General features: G+C 53.5%; 9 protein-coding genes across 9 annotated transcripts; 4 read left to right on the forward strand and 5 right to left on the reverse strand.

The window, feature by feature from the left end:
- Nucleotides 1-191: 191 nt before the first annotated feature.
- M406DRAFT_356214 (uncharacterized protein) lies at nt 192-1,146 on the reverse strand. The gene is made up of 3 exons (XM_040923384.1): nt 1,042-1,146; nt 537-900; nt 192-472 (listed from the first exon to the last, which is right to left on the reverse strand). Exons 1-3 carry the CDS (start codon nt 1,077-1,079, stop codon nt 257-259), a joined length of 618 nt encoding a protein of 205 aa, XP_040777090.1. The 5' UTR covers nt 1,080-1,146; the 3' UTR covers nt 192-256.
- A 383-nt stretch (nt 1,147-1,529) lies between these two features.
- M406DRAFT_290512 (uncharacterized protein) lies at nt 1,530-3,336 on the forward strand. Its single transcript, XM_040918907.1, has 4 exons — nt 1,530-1,633; nt 1,777-1,849; nt 1,931-2,686; nt 2,758-3,336. Exons 1-4 carry the CDS (start codon nt 1,628-1,630, stop codon nt 3,150-3,152), a joined length of 1,230 nt encoding a protein of 409 aa, XP_040777091.1. The 5' UTR covers nt 1,530-1,627; the 3' UTR covers nt 3,153-3,336.
- A 2,626-nt stretch (nt 3,337-5,962) lies between these two features.
- M406DRAFT_346194 (ankyrin) lies at nt 5,963-9,856 on the forward strand (the record flags this gene model as incomplete). The annotated part of the gene is made up of 7 exons (XM_040922162.1): nt 5,963-5,985; nt 6,031-6,115; nt 6,315-6,437; nt 6,501-6,551; nt 6,609-7,416; nt 7,473-9,343; nt 9,419-9,856. 7 exons carry the CDS (start codon nt 5,963-5,965, stop codon nt 9,593-9,595), a joined length of 3,138 nt encoding a protein of 1,045 aa, XP_040777092.1. The 3' UTR covers nt 9,596-9,856.
- Nucleotides 9,857-10,226: 370 nt separating this feature from the next.
- M406DRAFT_339414 (uncharacterized protein) lies at nt 10,227-11,084 on the reverse strand (the record flags this gene model as incomplete). The annotated part of the gene is made up of 2 exons (XM_040921439.1): nt 10,227-10,894; nt 10,985-11,084. The coding sequence occupies 2 exons, from the start codon at nt 11,082-11,084 to the stop codon at nt 10,227-10,229; spliced, it is 768 nt and encodes a 255-aa protein (XP_040777093.1).
- Nucleotides 11,085-11,524: 440 nt separating this feature from the next.
- On the forward strand, nt 11,525-12,248 carry M406DRAFT_339415 (DUF1783-domain-containing protein; the record flags this gene model as incomplete). Its single annotated transcript, XM_040921440.1, has 2 exons — nt 11,525-11,681; nt 11,767-12,248. The coding sequence occupies 2 exons, from the start codon at nt 11,525-11,527 to the stop codon at nt 12,246-12,248; spliced, it is 639 nt and encodes a 212-aa protein (XP_040777094.1).
- A 296-nt stretch (nt 12,249-12,544) lies between these two features.
- On the reverse strand, nt 12,545-13,636 carry M406DRAFT_231184 (translation protein; the record flags this gene model as incomplete). Its single annotated transcript, XM_040915864.1, has 1 exon — nt 12,545-13,636. A coding segment is annotated over one exon (1,092 nt), but the record flags the coding sequence as incomplete, so codon positions are not given.
- A 364-nt stretch (nt 13,637-14,000) lies between these two features.
- M406DRAFT_60613 (uncharacterized protein) lies at nt 14,001-15,130 on the forward strand (the record flags this gene model as incomplete). The annotated part of the gene is made up of 6 exons (XM_040924686.1): nt 14,001-14,073; nt 14,169-14,208; nt 14,377-14,504; nt 14,582-14,685; nt 14,774-14,923; nt 14,984-15,130. 6 exons carry the CDS (start codon nt 14,001-14,003, stop codon nt 15,128-15,130), a joined length of 642 nt encoding a protein of 213 aa, XP_040777096.1.
- A 200-nt stretch (nt 15,131-15,330) lies between these two features.
- Nucleotides 15,331-16,101, reverse strand: M406DRAFT_257094 (DUF1000-domain-containing protein; the record flags this gene model as incomplete). The annotated part of the gene is made up of 2 exons (XM_040917151.1): nt 15,331-15,754; nt 15,851-16,101. The coding sequence occupies 2 exons, from the start codon at nt 16,099-16,101 to the stop codon at nt 15,331-15,333; spliced, it is 675 nt and encodes a 224-aa protein (XP_040777097.1).
- A 505-nt stretch (nt 16,102-16,606) lies between these two features.
- Nucleotides 16,607-18,034, reverse strand: M406DRAFT_68509 (uncharacterized protein; the record flags this gene model as incomplete). The annotated part of the gene is made up of 3 exons (XM_040925173.1): nt 16,607-16,641; nt 16,745-17,894; nt 18,032-18,034. 3 exons carry the CDS (start codon nt 18,032-18,034, stop codon nt 16,607-16,609), a joined length of 1,188 nt encoding a protein of 395 aa, XP_040777098.1.
- Nucleotides 18,035-19,991: the final 1,957 nt, after the last annotated feature.

The raw sequence follows: 19,991 nt of genomic DNA on the forward strand, positions 1-19,991 counted from the left end.
GATATTTCTTTCCGGGCAGGAGGTCTGCTAACATGACAACATTTTGTACGCATCGATACCACCAGCAGGCTGAATCTTTTGTTTGACACTTGGTTGGCCTCGTCCTTCATCTCTGCAATGAGTCTATGCCTAGGCAATAGAATACTAGGTTATTTCCGAGTCGGCGCATGGGCGCGAATGATCCACCTCATGTCTGAACTTTCGTCATTGATGTTTTGTCTCGTACCGCATATCAGCCTTGAGAACCATTTCTGTCTTACGCAAGCACAGCTTGTCGCTCCGGTTCTTTCTGCGGCGCCTTTGCGGGCAACCTTTCTGGGGTATGTTCCTTCACAGGTTCGGGCAGCGCAGTATCCGGAACCTTGGGTAGTGCTTGTGTCCCTTTCACTTCGGCCTCCAAGGCCGCAAGCTCATCCTCGACCTCGTCTTCATCCTGGTTCGAAATTTTGCCGCCGAGCATCTCGCTGACCTCCTAGAAGTAGAAGACCTGGTTAACATCCGGGGCTGGTTGCCCAAGGACTGCATTGTCAACTCACATTTTGATATGCAATTGCATCCGCCGTCTCGCCCATCAACTTTTCTACGTGCTCTATCCCGCCCATCTCGGCATGTATCTCCTTCAGCACCTTGGTGCCCTGCTGCAAGCCGAACACGACGTCCTTTTGAATCTGGGCGAACTCGACGTTGGCGGTGAGTTTCTCCAGCTGTTCGAGCTGGGCGTCTGTCTTGGCCAGAAGGGACTCCTGGTATTTCTTCCGGCGGAGGGCGAGGAGCGCGCGTTTCTTGTCGCCCTTGGCGAGCATCTGCTTTGCGATATCGGTCTCGCGGTCGGTCAGGCCGGTGATGCGCCGCTGGTACTGGTGCAGCTTGTCGCGCTGGATCTTCAGGTCCAGGATGGCCCTATATACGAGGCAACGGACAAAGATGGTCAGCTGTCTGCTGAGAGGTTTCCATATCTCGGGGCATGGTGCGCGCAGAGCAAGGAACGATGCTGTGGACTCTTAAAGGGGGGGGGGGGGGTTGGCGCGGGCTATCTCTCACTTATCCTGGGCCGTAACCCGACTGGAATTGTTCCCCATGTTGCTACCTGCAACATATGGACCTGGGAAGAGAAAAGAGAAGGAGTTTAGACAGGATTTGAATTCTGTCTTTCAAGTCATGGTGTAGAAACTTGGCATGGTCAACTCCAGCAGGAGTACTTTGTATTCAGCAGATGCTGGCCATTGCTTCATGGACGGTCCGAGGTTGGATGGATGACAGGCTGGGCGGCGTCACAGGATGGATGGGCTTATCTTATCGGCGGGCCAACAACCCTGGAAGTGCCTGCAGTCTTACATACCTGCTACATACAATGCACTGTTGGACCCCTGCTGGATGACAATGTTACCTTCATGTGCTTAGGTGGGGGTTAGGTGGCACATTGGCATAACAACGTAGTCCCTTGGCGCTATGTGCCAGGGAAAGCATCATCAGATTCGCAACACTCCCTCGCCCCTCTACCAACGATACATCACACCCATTTGTGCTCCCTTTGTCTCCTTTTACGATATCGACCTTCTTTTTATTATTATTGTTAATATATTTATAAGAGAAGCCATCCCATTTCGTAACCCTATTTCGGTTCAATATGGCCGTAAGTGACCATTTCCCAGCTTCATCTCGGTAGCACTAGGAACAGACGGCTCTCAAACACAGGAGGAGCACGGTTCATGCAATGCACCAACCGCTGCTGCTAGAGAGAGAGAACCAGCGCTGACATTTGGTCCATCACTTCAGGACAAAGCTCCCGAGTCTCCAACTACAATCAAGCCACTGGACTTCTCTGACGACGAAGACGCCCAGGAATCAGGTGTTGCCAACATGGACGAAGGCGCCCCCAAGCCCAACCCCTCAGCAGGAGCCTCACCCCCTGCGGAAGCTCCCAAGCCAGCCCCTGCTGCTGCTGCTGCTGCTGCCGCCGCCGCTGCCTCCTCCCCATCTCCGACCAATCCCCAGACGACCACTTCTGACGAGGCGCCTCCTCCCAAGCCTCCTCGCCCCGCGACCGAGCAGCAGAAGAATGAGGCGATCCTCAAGGAGGCCTTCCCCAGCATCGATGCATCAGTCATCAAGGCCGTGTTGATCGCTAGCGGCGGGCGTATTGACCCAGCGTTTAATGCCCTGCTGGCGATGAGCGACCCGGACGCGGTGCAGCATGACGCCGCGGAGGAGACGCCCCCTCCGCAGCCTCCTCGGCCGCAGAACACCCAGTCGCAGCTCGAAGCGGACGAGGCCTACGCCCGCCGGCTGGCGGAACACTACGAGAGCTCGGCATACGAGGCACGGACGTCCAACCGGGGACCGCCGTCGCAGCCGCGCCGCCGCCAGGAGACCGGGCTCAAGCCTAACGAGCTGTACGATGATCGGGAGCACAGCTTCATTGACGATGATCTGCCCGTCATACAGGAACAGCTGAAGAAGGGCTTCCAGGAGACGCAGACCAAGGTCAACAGCTGGTTCAAGGATCTGAAGAAGAAGTTCGACGAGCAGTTTGACGAGAATGGCGGCCCGTCGCAGCAGCACGGTCAGTATGGAGGGAGTGCCGGTGGAGAGCCGGGCAGGAGGAGCCGGGACTACGAGCGCTACGATGCCGATCCTGAGCTGTTGAGCGACGACTTTGCCGGGATGAAGTTCCACAGCGATGGCAGTAAGCAGAACGACCCCGTCGCGAATTCCCCCTGCAAGGAAAAGTAGTTGACTGGTACTGATACCTTGAAGCACCTGCTCGACCAGGCCAGCCCAACCCGAACGTTTTCAGGCCTCCGCCGTCGTCCACGTCGCCAAAGCCGAGTGACGCCCGGAAAGTGGCATTCAAGGAAGGTGCTGAGGAGATTGACATCTACAACGCCTCACCCAAAAATACGCCCAAGGATGCGACGCCGAGCAAGACGAGCAAGTGGCAGCCGCTGTCTAATGTGGACCCCGATCCCATCGCGGACAATGACCCTTTCAGTCTAGGCGACAGCGATGATGACAAGGACGCCAAAGACAAGCCGGACAAGGCAGGCATCAAGATGGATGACTCGGAAGAGAGACTGCGCAAGGCAGCAGCGGAGGCCATGGCGGATAGTCTGGTGGATGACAAAGCGAAGAAGGACGAGGCCACGAAGTAGACGGCGCAGCGGCCCCAAGACGACGGGAGGTTGATTGCGTTGGTGCTTTGGAGGCCGTGCGGGCTGGTAACAGTTGGGATTCCTGAAAATTTGGGCAGGTTATTTCGCCATCAGGCAACATGTTTACTACCCTTGACAGCACAAGAATTTGATTCCCCCAATCTGAAATGCTATTGATTCAAGCATATTATTAAGCATATTCTTTCTTGACCGCAATGTAATGATAAGAGAGGAGAGCTAGCACCCACGCCTGGTGACATGTCATTGGTAGGAGTTCCATACACGAAGAAAGGATGGTTCAGTTCGCTCGTCGAACCTGAATTAGGTCACAGTCATAGCAGGGGCAGGGGGGAGACAAGCAATCGCGGTCTATGGGTTAACGGCATCGTGAGGATGCGCAACCGGCTTCTCGTCGCGGCCCAGATTCCGTCACGACACCGGCTTTCTGTGTCCAATACACACTCACCTGGACTATTGCTCCTAAGGATCCTGGCAACAATGACGCCCGCGTCTGGCCCTCCTATTTTGGACCACACAGGACTCGATTCGTAAAGTAGCAACAGGCAACCAAAAACCCGCCGAGGATGACGCTTTTCTCTCCCTCTCTCTCAGCGTGTGAGGAGAGTCCAGTCACAATTCCATCTGCGCTGCCATGGGTGGGGTCCCACCTGACGAACTGTGGGGAATCTTAAGTAAACTAGTCGAGGTACTGCGGTACTCGGTACGTACGCCTTGCGGATATGCAAGAAGGGCCATGTGCGCTGTTTGCGGGGTCTCATTGGACCATTCTAAAAGACATCCAAATCGAGAAAGACACGAGGCTCGTGAGATCGGTACATAGAGAAAATCAATGGATTTGGTTGTTGGATGAAGCAGGGAGGAAGCAATTCGTGCACTTAGTAACTTTGCGAGCCGTTGCCCTGTTCTGGCCTGTGACTGGCCCTCGCGTCGCTCTCTCTCTCGCGAAGTACTCTGCGCTAGGTACAGGTACACACTCCTGGCAGCTAGGGAATGCTGTTTTGGGCCTCCCGTGCACCGGACCTCAAGACCCTCCCTTCAACAAGTTTGTATTGTAGCATCGCCGTGTTCTGCTCTGCTCTTGCTCTTGCGAGGACCACGAAGACTATTTCTCAGGGCACACATCACATCTTCTAATTCTGCCAACATTGGTCACGGCAAAAATTTTCCCTCTCTTCGCACGCCAACAATTTGTGGAGTCTTGATCTTGCGTTGGCCACCACGACCTCATCCACCACCTTCCCTGGAAAGAGGTACTTGTACTTGTACTTGCCTAGCCCGCCCGTCTCGAACCCAACTCTATCTCAAAACCCAAGCTCGATTTTCCGGCCTCAAGAAACAACATCCACACGTCAGTCACCCAGCTTCAACATACACCAGAATTGTACGTCTTCTGGGACTTGGACCCTGGTTCCAGACAAGGGCTCGAATTCCGCCTTGCCAGTATTGTGTTCATCCTCCACAATCTGAGCAGCCCTTTGGCTCATATTGATCGGCAAGAGGGCCTCTGCAGGTTGGCCCAGTCCCTATTTCTGTTTGGAGATTGTCCATTGCAGATTAGGAAATCATACCTTGTTGCTGCCTTGCATAATTTGCAGCATCTGGTACGGCTTGTACGAACCCTGCCTGGAAACATCGAGGGTGTCAGCCACGGTACACCCCCCCCCCCCTTCCTCCCCAAAAGCAAAGCGGACCCAGGCTTGCGTGGGCGTTACTGTCACCACGCCGTTGTCTCGGTACGGAATACACGCTGCATATCTTGGGATCCAATAGAAGACTTTCTGGTATGTATCTCCTGCTTCCTTTTGGTCATACTTCAACATTGGCCCTTGTCGTTTTGCCAGGCAATCTACAGCCAGTCTCTCCCCCCCCCCCCCAACATACATGCACACACACGCACACATCTAAGTATCATTCACCTTTCTTCCTTGCCGATCTTACTGTCCAGACTTCCTGCTCCTGTTCCCGGTGGGGTCTTCACTACATTATGCATATTGACCCCATGCAATGGGCCTATATACCGGACTGTACCAATAGTACCTGGTCCTTCTGCCTCCACCACTATCTACATCATCGATCCTTTTCTACTGGGACTCAAGTTGCTTGTACCCACTGCGGGCATAGGACGGACCAATTTTTTGTTCTTATGGCTGCCCGTACACTCTTTGCATTTCTGTGCTTCCAATTCTGCGGCCGTCCTTCTCCTGCGTACGGGGACGGGAGGAATAAGGAAGACTAAACATAGCTGGATAGAGCTGCAGAATATCGCGGAACCTCATTCTGACCATCTTCTGCACAGAATCCGCATAGTGTGGACCCTCCTTCACTGAAGAAGAACCGCTCAGGGAAGACGTCGTCATCCATCTGCGCGGGGCTTTGAGTCCTATTATAGTCCCACGTGCTGCCAGCGACGTGGGTAGCCCAGCGCTGGACGACTGTGCTGATCTCCACCTTGCCCGTCAAGGATTGACTGTGCGTCTCGTGGACAAAATTTCCCGGAAGAAGTGTCCAGTCATAGTCAGCTCAGACGACTGTTGAGCCAGAGGCGGGGAGTGCAGGACCAACGTCACACCTGCACGGGCTTGTTCAAGGGCTCTGGGCGTCTGATACATTCTCTAGTCTTGAGAACCTCTGGGGCCTTGTAGGGCTCATACTCATATAACAGACGACGCTCGGTCATCCGTTTTCTTGTGAAAAATCCTTGCAAACCAGCCAGTGGCCTCCTAGGTCACCGGCCCTCGTTTCACACCATGTGAGTGTTGCCCCCTTGCACCTTGACTGTATTTCTAATGATGTTGCCTACTTCCTTCTGTCTGTTCTTGCCCACAGATTAGCTTAAGCTGTTGCTAATATTTAGCAGGAAATTTGGCAAGCAGATCCAGAAGCGCCAGCTTGAGGTCCCGGAGTATGCTGCCAGCTTTGTCAATTACAAGGCATTGAAGAAAGTATGTTTTTTACGCCATCCCGTCCTTCATCTAATTCGCTCCTCAGCGGATTCAAAATTGAATCGAATTCTGTTATTACGAACGATGTCTTGATTCAAAAGCCGAGAGCCCTCATTACATATTGGGCTAGGATACTGCATAGAGACTTGCAGCATCAACAAGAAAGGCATCTTGTGTCCGCTAACTATCATTATCACAGCTCATAAAGAAGCTCTCCGCGACTCCGCAGCTACAAGCCCAACATGATCCGCTCCAGCCCTCCGCCCCAGCGGATCACCAGGCAGCTTTACAAGCAAATAAGGCCACATTTTTCTTCCAGCTGGTACGCTACCAAGTTGGAAAAGAGTGCGAAACGCAGTCCTAACGGCTGCTAACCGTGTTTTAGGAACGTGAGCTCGAAAAAGTCAATGCATTCTATCTCCAGAAAGAAGCAGAGGTACATAACGAAACCATGCTCTAAAAGAATGATTCCGATTCTGACTCTATTTGTTAGCTCAAAATTCGCCTCAAAACTCTGCTGGACAAGAAAAGGGTCCTCCAGTCTCGTCAGGGCATCTCGAGACGCTCGGCCAAATTCACCACCTTACAAGAGGGCTTCCAGCAATTTGCCAACGATCTGAACAAGTTACAGCAGTTTGTCGATGTGAATGGAACGGCGTTTTCTAAGATCTTGAAGAAATGGGACAAGACGTCCAAATCCAAAACCAAGGAGCTGTACCTGTCCCGGGCTGTCGAGGTGCAGCCGTTCTTCAATCCGACCGTCATCAGCGAGCTGTCCGACCAGGTCACCACGAGTCTGCAGGAACTTGGCGCCTGGGCAGACGGGGACCATGTCAGCTTCGAGGAGCAAACACGTCCGGATCACATTGTGAGCAGCCAACATCTTCTGGGCACAGACGAGGGTGATGCGGACACATTGCTTCTAGAGACAACCCTTTCAGGCAATCTTGATTCCCTGAAAGATCTGTTGTCTCGCATGCAAGTAGTGGTCGATTCGGATTCGGGTCTAGCTCTAGCCCTCAAGGAGAGAATCACGAGGACTTTCCTTGCTTCCATCAACGAAGCCCCTCAGGAATCTCTGAAGGCTTTGTTGGCTACTGGCCTGGTGGATATACGCTCTGAAGACGACATCAACGAGAGGAACTGCTTGCATCAAGCAACCATCTATGGCAACTCTTTCGTCCTGAATCTGGCTCTGTCCCAGGGCGTGGCTGTCAACAGGAGGGATGTATATGGTCGAGTACCGCTACATTATGCCAGTATGCATGGCCGTCTTGACATGATAGAGGCGCTCCTGGCCGGTAAGACTCTAAATCGTTATGGTAGGTGACCTGAAGATTTGCTAATACGACAGCAGTGGATGCGGACACAATCAATCTCATCGATCACGACAATTTCCGGCCGTTGGTGCATGCAATCATACACAACCATCTGGACTGTGTCCAACGACTCATCCACAGCGGCGCAGTGTTGAACCCCATTTCTGACACCGACCACGCACCCCTGAATCTGGCATGCAAGCACGGATCTTTCGCTATCGTGCAGTTGCTTCTTACCAATGGCGCCCAAATACTACCCGACGCCGAAGGGCTATACCCTCAACACCTTGTGGCAAGATCTGCCAAGAATCCTGATCTTCTGGGCTTGTTGAAACAGTTTGGTGCTGATCTGGACCAGGTCGACAAGCTCTATGGGTGGACGCCGCTTGTACATGCAGCAAGCGAGGGCAACGTCCCTTGTCTGCGAGCTCTGTTGGATGAAGGAGTTGATGCTACAATCCTGGACGAGAAGGATCTTCCGGCCTTGTACTACGCGGCATGGGAAGGTCATCTCGAGTGCATGAACCTATTGACTGCACTGCTTGGCGACTCTATGAGGGAGACAAGCCCCAGAGCTGCTCAACTTGTTCCCCCAATGCTTGGAGCACTTGGCTCAAGCAGCGCGCCTGAGCCAATGTCGATTGATCCGGACGGTATCCCGGATCTCGAACTTCCACCGCCCATCATCCCGCTGCGCAGATATGGGCATAACTTCCTCGACACCAAGACGGTTGTTCAGATCAATTTTGGCGGAGACGGCGAACAACCATTGGTTTTCTTCCACGACGGCAAATACCCGGCAGCCCGCTTGACCGTTTCCTCCAAAGCTTCCGACCTCATTCCCAAGAACATCATCCTTCCCTTCCAAGAAGATACCCGACTTGTTTCGTTCCAAATCGACAACCTTGATTCTTTCACATTAGACTTTGACGTCTTCCCGACCTATGGCGCTAAGATTATTGCAAAGACGGTTGCTTTGCCCAATACTTTCCGTGCATCTCTGACGAGCTCTGGTAGCTGCTGTCTTCCCCTGTTTGACCCCCGGCTACGTGCTATTGGTCAGATCAGTTTCAATACGCAGGTCATCAAGCCCTTCCGGGGCAAGCCACTCGAGATCACTGATTTCGAGACGTACTGGAAGGCAACCAGGCAGTTCGATCGACACATCAGCAGTTTTGTCACCGGATCCAGTCTCGTCGGCGACTTTGTACGTCTCTATGTACAGCAGACGAAAGATGGCATTCCCGTGCTATGGCCTACGCGCACAGTCGATCTGGGCATGGGAGGGGTTGCAGTTCCTGTCTCGTGGCTCAACTATGCACAGTTTGAGCAGATGCTGAGGAACTCGGCCTCGAGGAACATCCTGGGCTCCGGCCAACTCGGCCCTCAGACTGAGCTGCATGAAGTTCACCGCCTCTTTGCGACTGCAGGACTCACCCTCGCAGACGCACTGGAGATCCTCCCGCCCAGCATACATGTGAACTTGCACTTCATCTACCCCATGGACGAGAATATACCGAATCACCACCACCAGCAGCAACAAACCATCGACCCGTCCGTGTACAACAGCGGAGACCTCAACCGCTTTGTCGACTCCGTGCTGACCACCGTCTTTGACCATGCACGTGTGCAGCGTGCACAAACCCAACAGTCAGGCGGTGCCGCAGCTGTGCGGTCGGTGGTCTTCAGTTCGTACAGTCCAAGTGTGTGCACCGCTCTCAACTGGAAGCAGCCCAATTTCCCCGTGTTTCTCTGCAATGACCTAGGCCGCGAGGAGATCTCGATGGCCCCACCGCAGATGATCGCAGCGGCGGCAAACCACGGGCGCAGGTCTAGCTCGATCAAGGAAGTGGTGAGGACGGCACAAAACAACAACTTCATGGGGTTGCTGATTACCTCGCGACTATTGGTAAGTGCTGCGTACAAGATACGAGTGATTTTACATGAACTTGTTAGAAAAAATTGCTCATGAATGTGTCCACAGAAATTGGTGCCCGCCCTCGTTGATGCAATCAAGGCTCAAGGCCTTGCTCTTGTGGTCGACAAATCATCCGAGACTGGACCACTGACCAATCCACCTCCTGAGAAGATTCCCACTGGCGTGGATGGTGTCTTCAAGTATACCGGTGTCTTGCGGTTCAATGACACGATAGACATGTAAGGGGGAAAGTAGTGAGGGAATAGAGGGGCCAAGTGGTGTTTTTCTCGGAGAGCTGTTGTGAGAAAGTTGACACTGTACCTTGCCATTTGCTCAGGCGGCTAAGTATAATGTGATCCCGATATCTCTGGCGTCTTGAAGGGGGTCAAGCTTAGATTGATGCAAACAACGCTGCCCATTGGACATCTGGCCCGAGATGGTATTGGCTTGGCAGCTGTGAAGTAAACTCGATAGCCACACAAAAAGAAGATTGCAAGACAGATGAGACTGTTGTCTTTACATGGTCGATAAGTGCCAAGCTGGACAGGCTTTCCATCTATTTGGGGTCGACTGTATCGCTCCGTCGCGATATCTTACTTCTATCTGAGCTGTTCACTTATAGCAGCTCCTGATGGATAGAATCGAGTCTTATTTCAGACACCATCCTTCTATCACCTACCTGTCCTCTGTCTCATAATCTCATGGCTTTAGACAAGTTAAGGAATCGCTAAATTAATTCAACCGCTTGGTAATTGTTCTTATGGTATCATATAAATTGCAGGCAGACGAGACTCGCTCAGTCCCTCCACAACGGCCAAGGGGTCCAACATTGCCTCATGAGTAACGAAATCCCGCTTCAAGATCCGCCCAGATCCTATGCGCCCTTATATGCATACTTCAGCGCCCCAAGCTCCCTCTCTGGGTCCACGCCCGCCATGACCACCTTGGCAACCAGCACTGCGGCGTACACGATCGCAGGGATGTTGGCAAGCCCCAGCCGGCCATACAGGGTCCGTCGGTACTCATCCCCACCCTGGCCGTCGCTTTCCCCTGCTCTGTTTCGGCTGGCAAGGAGACCAGATAGGACGAGGATCACACACAGCCCGATATTCAGCAACGGCAGGAATTTCTCCAGCGGGCTCCTGGGGCCGGCGTAGCTCAGGCTGTGCGTCCGGCGCTGCTGGCGCACCCGGTTCAGCGCGCCAAGCCCGCTGGGGCCTGCTGAGCTCGAGGCTGTTTGCCCATCGTCGTGGTCGTCCTCGTCGTGGGTGCCGTCTGACCTCGCCCGCGGTCTTTTCCCTGACTGCGCCCACGCGTCGAGGAGCGGGATGCCCGTCTCGGTGACAGGTAGGTTGTAGAGGAGAAAGGAGGTGGAGGCGAGAGAGGTCAGGCCTAGCAGGGCGGGTAGCGTGGTCAGGGGCTGGAAGAGGGAGGCGATGTAAGGTATGGAGGACAGGATGGGGAGTGCGAGGAGGAGGCTCCGGTACAGCTGATTGGCGCTGGCGTTCTGGTCGGCGAGGGACTGGATGAGGCTTTCTTGCTCTGTTGACACGCGCAGATTCTTTTGTTAGATGTATGTAGACTGAGGTTTATTCTCTGAGTTTTTGTTTTCATTTGAAGGGAGCTACCAACCTTCCTCGTCGAGGGCTTCTGGTGACACGCTGTTTGAAGAGTCGTCTGTGGGATATTGGAATGTGCGCCGGAGACGGGCAGTTGTCTGACTGAGGTCCATACCAGCAGCTTATACGAACCGTTGTTGAGCTTTTGTTTTGAAGACGAGCTTGGCTTTCAAAGGACAGTAGTATATTTCTTCCAAATAAATCTTCAAGAAACAGTCTCGGGAGATATGGTAGCTGACGAAGCACGACGAGTATACAGAGTGTTGTTGTTGGTAAGAGTTTCGAGCTTGTACTTGGGTGACGTCGTTTCAGAGTCTCAGACAGAGGGGCACACTATAGTAGCAGGGGGTCCAGGGGTGGGGGTTTGGTTGCAATCCCTGTCTTTAGTGCCGTAGACTGGCTGCACCTGCGGCAGTGACAGTCCACAGTTGGCGGTAGGTGGGATGATCGACTTTCTCAGAAGGACCCTTGACGATTTCACGATCTTTTCTTCCTCCCCCGTCTCCTTCATTGACGGCCGTCTCCCTTCTCACACCAACAGTCGTTCCAAAAGATGTTACCGCGGAGGATACTATGTAGGAGGCCGCTCCTTCAGGCACTGAGATCACCCGTCTCGGGACGATCCCTACTTCAAAGGCGTTCGCTGATTGCGGCGCCTAAACCTGGCGATGGCCCTCTGATGGAGAGGAGACCTGATCGCGAGCTCCCAGGTGAGCTGAACCTAGCCAGTTTCCTTTACCTTCTTGACTATTTAGCAGAATAGACTAACCATGTTGGGTGTCCCACCTATTCCAGATGTCGAGGCCAACCGTTTCCGCTGGTCGCGCACCATGCCCATCTTCCTCGCGCTCGTCGCCGCCTCCAGCATCGCCATCTTCAACTACCAAAAGATGTCGTCGCCCGTCGTGTCCTCGACCCTCTACGCCCTGCGTACCAACGCTCAGGCCCGCGAGTATCTGGGCGACGAGATCTACTTCAAGGACCAGATCCCCTGGATCAGCGGCGAGATGAACCAGATGCACGGGCGCATCAACATCTCCTTCAGCGTAAAGGGCACCAAGAATACAGGCGTCATGCGCTTTGCCAGCTTTAGGCCGACCTCGAAGGGCATGTTTGAGACCACCGAGTGGAGCCTGGAGACCACGGATGGGCGGACGATTGACCTGCTGGACGAGGGCGACCCGTTCAAGGCGATTTCGTTCGCGGACGGGCTGGATGACGAGGATGAGGACCAGAATGCCACGAGGGGCTTCAGGCAGCAGATGAACACGAGGTAGAAGAGGTTCAAGTCTATTCGTGGAGAAAGAAAGGACAAGAAAAGAAAGCAAGCAGGAAAGGACTGCGACCCTAAGGATTGTCACGATTGAAATACAAGGGTAGATTGAATCTTCCTTCGTCCTTGGGTGGCCACTTTAAGTCCTGAGAGAGACATGAAGCCAGTAACAGGCTTCAATAGCCCTTCCTTTGTATAGTGTAAAATAATTGACATGACCAATGTATTCCTTATTTTCTTTTTTTACAACTCCGGTCTCGAATCTGCTAGTATTCCCTTGCCCTCCCACAGCTCACCCTTGAGCGCATCCTCTATCCTGCGATCTTTCCTCATCTGCTTGAGCTGCAGGTGTGTCTTCCTCGCCGCCTCCAGGTCCGCCGCGGCATTCGGAAACCGGTCCTCCAAGGCCTTGTTCATCTTGTCGATAAACTCCTGTGGTGGGGGCGGCTTCTTGACGGCGTCCTGAATCTGCACCAGGGCACCCTTGGGCCCGGCCACGCACCCCTTGACCACGATGATGCCCAGCTCGTTGTCTACCCGCAGCACCGCCAGGTTCTGCACCGTCACCCTCTCGTTACCCATACGCCCGGGCATCTTCTTGCCGGGCAGCACCCTGGAACCAGCACCCTGCGACGCGCCCGCGGAACCAATCGTGCGGTGGTTCTTGGAGTTACCGTGACTGGCCTCCTGGCCCGAGAACCCGTGCCTCTTCATACCACCCTCGAAGCCCATGCCGCGCGATTGGGCGCGGACATCGACCCACTGGCCCTTGTGGAACCAGTCCGGCAGCAGCTGCACGCCCACGGCCGGCGCCAGGCCATCCTCGCCGCGCACCTGGAACTCGACCAGGTGTTCCTTGGGCGGGACCCCCTTGGCCTCGTAGTAGCCCAGCAGCGGCGCCGTCACGTTGTCGGCGCGCTTCTCGCCGCACCCGACCTGCACGGCGCAGTACCCGTGCCGCTCGGTCGTCTTGTGCGCCACGACCTGGCACTGGTCCATCTGCAGCACCGTGCAGGGGAACCTCTTGCCGTTGCGCGTGTAGTATCCCGTCATGCCCTTCTTGGTCGCCAGCACACCTGTGCGCAGTGGTGTCGACCGCTCCCTGCGCTTCTGGGCCGCTTCCGGGGTCGTCGTCAGCGCAGGCAGCTCGGGCGTGCGAGCGTTGTACTTGAGCTGGAGGGTGCGGGCGCGCTCGTCTAGGGTCGTCCAGCCATACTTCTTGCCGCGGGTCTGCTGGGTGCCCGTGAGGCTGGTGCTAGGGAGGAGGAGGTGGTGGGTGAAGAGTTGTGGTGCTTGTAGGGCGCTGGCCAGGAAGGCGGCTGAGGAGGGGGAGGATGTCGTTGTTTGGCGGTGTATTGGTGCCCAGCACCGTGTCGGTAGCCTGGGCGCCATTCTGTCGCCTTATGTTTGTGGGATGGCGTGTGTGGCCGTGTATGTTGATGAGGGTGTTGTCGATGGTGAATTGGATGGGTGGTTGGAGGACTGGTTGAAATCATCGGCTTGTAGCGCTTCTGAAAATTGAGGTCGTCCAGGCTGACGGGAAGCTTGCCTGCCCCTGTCGATGAAAAAATTGTGGGGGTTCAGTACGCTGCGGCTCTTTCCGTACACTGTGCTCTTACTTACACACCCTCTTAAAAGTCTCCAAGCACACCACCAAAACCAAACTGAATACACTCACACAATTACCATCTTTCGACCTCGGATCATACCTTCAAATTAGCCTTGCATTCATCTTTGTCAACTTCTTCTTATCAACATGGTTTTCTACTACATCTCCAGCGTGGTCGATCCACCAGCGTCGGTTTATGTTGGCAAGGACAAGTTCGAGAGTGCGTGAGCCCCGGTTTTTTTTCTCTGTCTCTCTCCTCTGGTTTTGGAGATGATCATGAGGAGGATGAGATGCTCACAATATTATCACATTTAGACGAGCATCTTATAAAGCACGGATGGGAGGAAGATGTCTGGTGAGCTTTACTTTAAAGAATTTGAATTTCCAAAGGTCGTCGTTTTACTAACCCTGAATCCGGCAGGGTACGAGCTCACTGCACTGCTCTTGCTCTCTCCTTCTACATGCACACTTTGTCTTGAACAAGAAATGAAACCTGACATGATGAGGGTGTGATGTCTTTTCAGTTCCACGTAGACAAGCTGTCGAGCGCACATATCTATCTGCGGTTGAGAGACGGCGAAACCTGGGACAACATACCCGAGCCTCTCCTCACAGATCTGGCGCAGCTCACCAAGGCCAACTCTATTGAGGGTATGTTGTCTTGGGATCCCTCCATTCCTTGAGCGATCGTAGCAATCCTGGTTCCTGATTTGGGGATTGATCTACAGGTAACAAGAAGGACAACATCACCATCATATATACGCCCTGGTCGAACCTCAAGAAGGATGGCAGCATGGCGACGGGAGCAGTCAGCTTCCACGATGACAGGAAGGTAATGAACCCGAAAAAATGGGGAACAAGGTACTGCTGGACAACAATGGAAAACTGATTGTATCATTCCTTCTTATCCCCATCTTCAGGTCAGACGAATCCTCGTACACCAGCGGGAGAATGCCATTGTCAACAGGCTCAACAAGACCAAGGTCGAGAAGCACCCGGATCTCAGGCAGGAGAAGGAGGACCGGCTGAAGGAGCTGCGCAAGAAGGACCAGGCCACACAGCAGGCTCGGGTATGTCATTCTTCCATCCTCCCTGGTCATATGCTAATATCATGGCTAACAAACCCAAAGAAAAAGGAAGAGGCCCGGCTGAAGAAGGAGTATGAGCAGCAAAAGTATCAAAAGGACCACGCCTACGACTTTATCAACAACGAGGAGGAGATGGAGGCAACGAGCAACCAGAACAGAGATGAGGACTGGGAGGATGATTTCATGTAGTACTTAAGGCCAATTGTTACGCCGCGATGAATGAATCTTTTTCTGAGTCATAAAGTGCCGTGAACAGGCATAGGAGCCATCTTAATCTATATGCTCTGCTCTCCTCTTGTTCCCAATTTTCATCCTCACCAAGTTCGTTCACGATGTCTGTCATGATACCCAAACAAGCCAGCCAGCCAGCCAGCCGCGCTCCCTTGTTACTACTGTCCCGGCCCACGCCCCCCAATCCCACTACCCACCTGGTTCACATCGGTGCCCTTCACCTTGTGATCCCCAGGGTTCGCCGCCGCCTCATAGATGATATTCGCCGGCGCTCTCCCTAGCTGCATCCACTCGCCCCGAAACCCCAGATACCCGATGCGCGTCACGTCCTCGTCCCCCATGCCAAAGTTGTCCTGGAAAAATAGGGTCAGCCGCTGGCACCGGCCGAACTTGGCCCGCCGCACGGGCAGCTCCTGCACCTCGGACGTCCGGCTCAGCTCGAACTCCTGCGCGGGCTCCAGCTCCTCAGCCGCGGAAAAGTCAATGTCGTCGCGGTTCTGGAACACGCGGAGGGTGCGCGGGGCGCTGTCGGACTGGGAAGTGCGGAGGAGGATGGAGTGGAGCTTGATCTGCCCTGTGAATCTTTTGTTGTGTGTGAGAGAAGAGGTTAAGTGGAGGGAGAAGAAGAAGAAGAAGAAAAAAGAAGCAATGGAGACGGGGTAGGGAAAAAGGACCAACGGGATGTTGATAATCAGCTGCTCATCCGCATCGCTGGCAAGCTCAGGCTCGTCCGTGAGCCGCTCGTCCCAGGTCTTCTTCACGATGGCCCTGCCTGAGCCGTGCGAGGTCTCGTTGAGCGTCGTCACCTCGTCAAAGTTGATGTGCTGGTACAGCGAGAACTGCACCGCCGGCGTGATGTCGTCGGAGTGGTCATGCTCATCTCCGCCGTGGTGGTGATGATGATCGTGCTCGTCGTGGCAGTGAGACATTCTTGAAGACTATGAGGAAATCAAAGAATGAGTTGAGGGTATGTGGAGATGAAAACAAATCAAGAATTGTTGTGGCGGTGGTGGTGCAGTGGTGAATGAAAGGAGCGAGTGAGTGAAACTGGTCAATTGTTTAGACGACGGTTTGCAGCGAGTGGGCTGCGATTTTTATGTAAGTCGGGGAAAGCGCTACGAGACAATCGAATCTGTTCGCCATCACCATATAACAAGACACGAAACTCTCCACGAGCGAAAACTTTGTGATAAAAATGATTACATGAAGCACAATAACGAAAATGTTTGTCAAGGCCAGGTACAAGACATAGAACATACAACAATTAACAGTCTTGCGGTAAGAGCCGTGTGGTCATGTTAATAATGTTCCATGCAAGCTTGTCAATTTATGATCGATTTAGAAAGGGAGAATTCCAAATAAAAACATGTCCAATGAATTCATCTAGGATACTATTCGTTACCGCCGGCATATCTCGTCATTCTCGGGTTTGCCTCAAAATTCTATCATCCTCCCCATAACCACCAGTCCTAGTAGTAGTAGTAGTAGTAGTTCACTATTTAAACCATTTCATCGTCTTGGGTTGGACCTTGGCCTTGCTCTTCCCCTTTTTCTTGAACCTTGACGACCTACCCCCAAACTCCCCTGCTACCGGCTGCGACATGGTCTGCGAGAATCCAAAGCCCTGGCTTTGGCTCTGGCTTCCAAACCCGAATCCAATACCCTGGCTACTACTGCCCACATCCTGCGGCGGCGGGCTCGATCGGACGATGGTCGGCAGGAGAGGTTGACTAGAAAACTCTCCGCCGGCCTCCATCTTCATGCCTAGCTGAGCTTTCCTGTCCGCTTTTCGTCGTCGGCGCTCTTCCTTTTTCTCCCTCTCACGCTGCGCCGCCCCAGTTCTCTGGTCGGGGCCCTTGCGAAAGCGTTGGTATTGGTACTCTGACGGATCAGAACCTCGCTCTTCTGGCCAGAGAGAGATAATGCGTGGACCATTCTTAGGAGGCGGGGTAAACTTGATAGACGGCAAATACATCCGTAGTCGAGCGACTGTGGCATCTTCTTGCCGTGTATCTTCCTGCTCCTCGTCATTCTTGGCACTATCTACTGCTTCCGAAGCAGCTCGTGAGGACGACGGCGTGGCTGATGGGGTGGGCAGAGTCTGGCTTGATCTGGGCTGAGAAGATGGTAACTCATCCAAATGGTCTTCGCTCTTGACCTGTGTGTCCTCTCCTCGAGGCAGACATCTTGAGGCAATGTCTAACGTGGATTGAGGTACCACAGAGACGCCTCTCCCCGACAGGTACACCTCAGCTGCCATCTTCTCGAGGGCCCTTTCCACGTACCTCCATTGGCCTGCCTTGAGCGACTCGGCAGGTAGTCGACAAGACCAGTGGACGGATAATCTCTCAAAGACATCCATGACGGTACCAGAAGGAATATACGTTCCACAATGAGACAGATGAATCCTCGGGGATTTCTGTAATTCTGACAGGGCGAGGGCCCATTCGTCCTCTACCTGCGGGAGCTCGAGAGGCTGCCAGACATCCGAAAAGCTCAATAATGGCTTCAACGGAATATGACTGTCATTGTCTTGACCATGCAATGCTTCGCGGACCAGAGACAATGGCTCAATGGCATCGATTGCTGCTGCTCCTTCGGCAGCTCGTCCAAAGTAGGCATAATTGATCTCCTGTATAAGCTCGAGCAGATAAAACCTGAGCTGAATCGCGTCGTATTGCTTGGCAGGACCTGATTTGGGAGCAAGGCTGAGCTTCGTATCCTGTTTCAGTTGTTCAGGTACAACAAATGCCTGCTCAACCTCTCGCAGAAACTTCAGTCGCAGGAACCTGCTCTGTCTGGCTGCATCCCAGCCTGATTTCGCAGACCTCGGAGGCCTGACCACCCCCCGAGACGCACCATGGGTGATAGTGATGATCGACGAGCTTAACCCAAGATCCTTGGACAGCGCGAAAAGCTGATAGAACTGTACTTCGTCCGCTCGAAAAGCGTCCGAATGACCTCCTGTGGCGGCTGAGTGCCGCTGATCACGGGCTGCTGACAGCTGAAGCGGCACTGCTGCGAGCGACTCGATACCCTGGGTATCTTCAGTGTTCTCTTTCTTCAGACCCGTTAAGTGGACCAGTTGATGATGGAAATGGGCATCACCATCCTGTTGGGCGACTGCGAACCAAAAGATATCGACACAGAGGTCATCGGTAGAATATAGAAACACAAGGGCAGTTGGAGTCTCAGACAGTGATGGTGTTTTCACTACTGACATCTTGAGATTCTCCCATCGTTGGTTTCTGTAATGACGGCATGAGACTAGAACCCGCGGAGAGCGGCTCTCTTGCCTCTCCTTTTTAGACACATCAAGCAGATAAACTCTATCTGTCGTGAGGACGAAACAGTAGAATGGAGACCCGGGGAAAGCTTGGGTATCAAGTAAGACGTCTTTATGATGGCGACTGGAAAAGTCGAGCCCAGACATGTAATTTTCTCCAACGACGTCCAGGAGACGTACTTCACTACTGTTGCAGAGCAGCAGGCCATCATACTTTGCAGGAGAGATGTCGAGGCCGGCCAAGTATGCGGTATTTGCTTTGCGAGAGTGTTCATTGGACTCGACGGATGGGTTGCTTTCTTGGTCCCACTCGTCAGTCGAGACAGATCCGCCTACCCAAAGAATTTTATGGGTGTTATCGAGCACCTGCTGATCGTGCTGTGGCAAAATAGAGGATGGCAGGTTCCAAGATCCTCTCCTCCGAAGCACAGCTCTTGTCGTCCTGGATCTGGCGTGACCTTCGCGGAGGATATGCCAGACAGACCAATTTCCAGATCTGTCTATGATGGAGAGTTTCGGAGCGTCTGTGTCGGATCCCATATCAATGGAAAAGTCACAATGAGCATCACCCTTGGCAGTGCGCATATTGAGCGTGACGATCGGGTTCATTGCGATGTGGCCAGTGGTCTCAGACTCGTGACCCAAGTCAGACGATACAGCGGCAACAGGCTTGGCTCTGAGTTCAGGTTCGAATATGGTGATGGATGTGGCTTTTTGGACGAAGAGCCAGCGAATAGTGTCGTACTGCCTGTGCCTCGTCGCAAATTTGATTTGCAGGATAGGAGCGCCGTCACTGCACCAGGATCCCTGAAACATCGACTGCGGCATGCCCACCGGCAATGAGAACCCATTCCAAGTCCACCTCTCAGGTTCGATAGCACATAGACGAAGCATATGGCCAGCCTCACCGCTTGCTGTAGCAATGACAGGCCATGCTAAGATACGAGATGACGTGACGTGCCGTAAGTCGACGATCTCTCCCACAGCAAGAACCGATCCAGCTGGACCATCTTCTCCATGACTGGAGATTTCAGCTCTCGACTCCTCGAAAATAAGAGCCGGTAAGTCCAGGACCCCCAAGAAGGCTTCTGGGTGCGTTTTCAGCAGCCAATTCTTTTGAGATCTTGTGCGCTGAAATGTGGTGGAAGGTTGCAGGCCGGCTCGAGTCCTGGTCGGTGGTAACCACTCTCCAAACGGTATAAGTTGTTGACACGACGGCACTGAGAAGACGTATAAGTAATGATGTACCAGGCAGCGAAGGATGAAGGTCTCACACTCACACTGCTCTGTTATCCGAGTGAAGCTGAGGTCTCCGATGTCCGCCTCCTCCTCGTCGATAGGTCTGTAAGACACCTGGCCCACATGACCATACATGAGATCATTTACGCGATGGATTTCAACACGTTGAGACGCCTGATTACCAGGGCGGGCACGCTGGCCATCACCCCGAGGCCCAGGGCCTTCATCCATATGGTTTCGCAGTCCCGAGATTGTTTGCTGAGAGCGTGTAGGATGCAGGCATAGCGACGAGAG

The sequence above is a fragment of the Cryphonectria parasitica genome (genome assembly GCF_011745365.1).
Source record: "Cryphonectria parasitica EP155 unplaced genomic scaffold M406scaffold_4, whole genome shotgun sequence".
Lineage (NCBI taxonomy): Eukaryota > Fungi > Ascomycota > Sordariomycetes > Diaporthales > Cryphonectriaceae > Cryphonectria > Cryphonectria parasitica.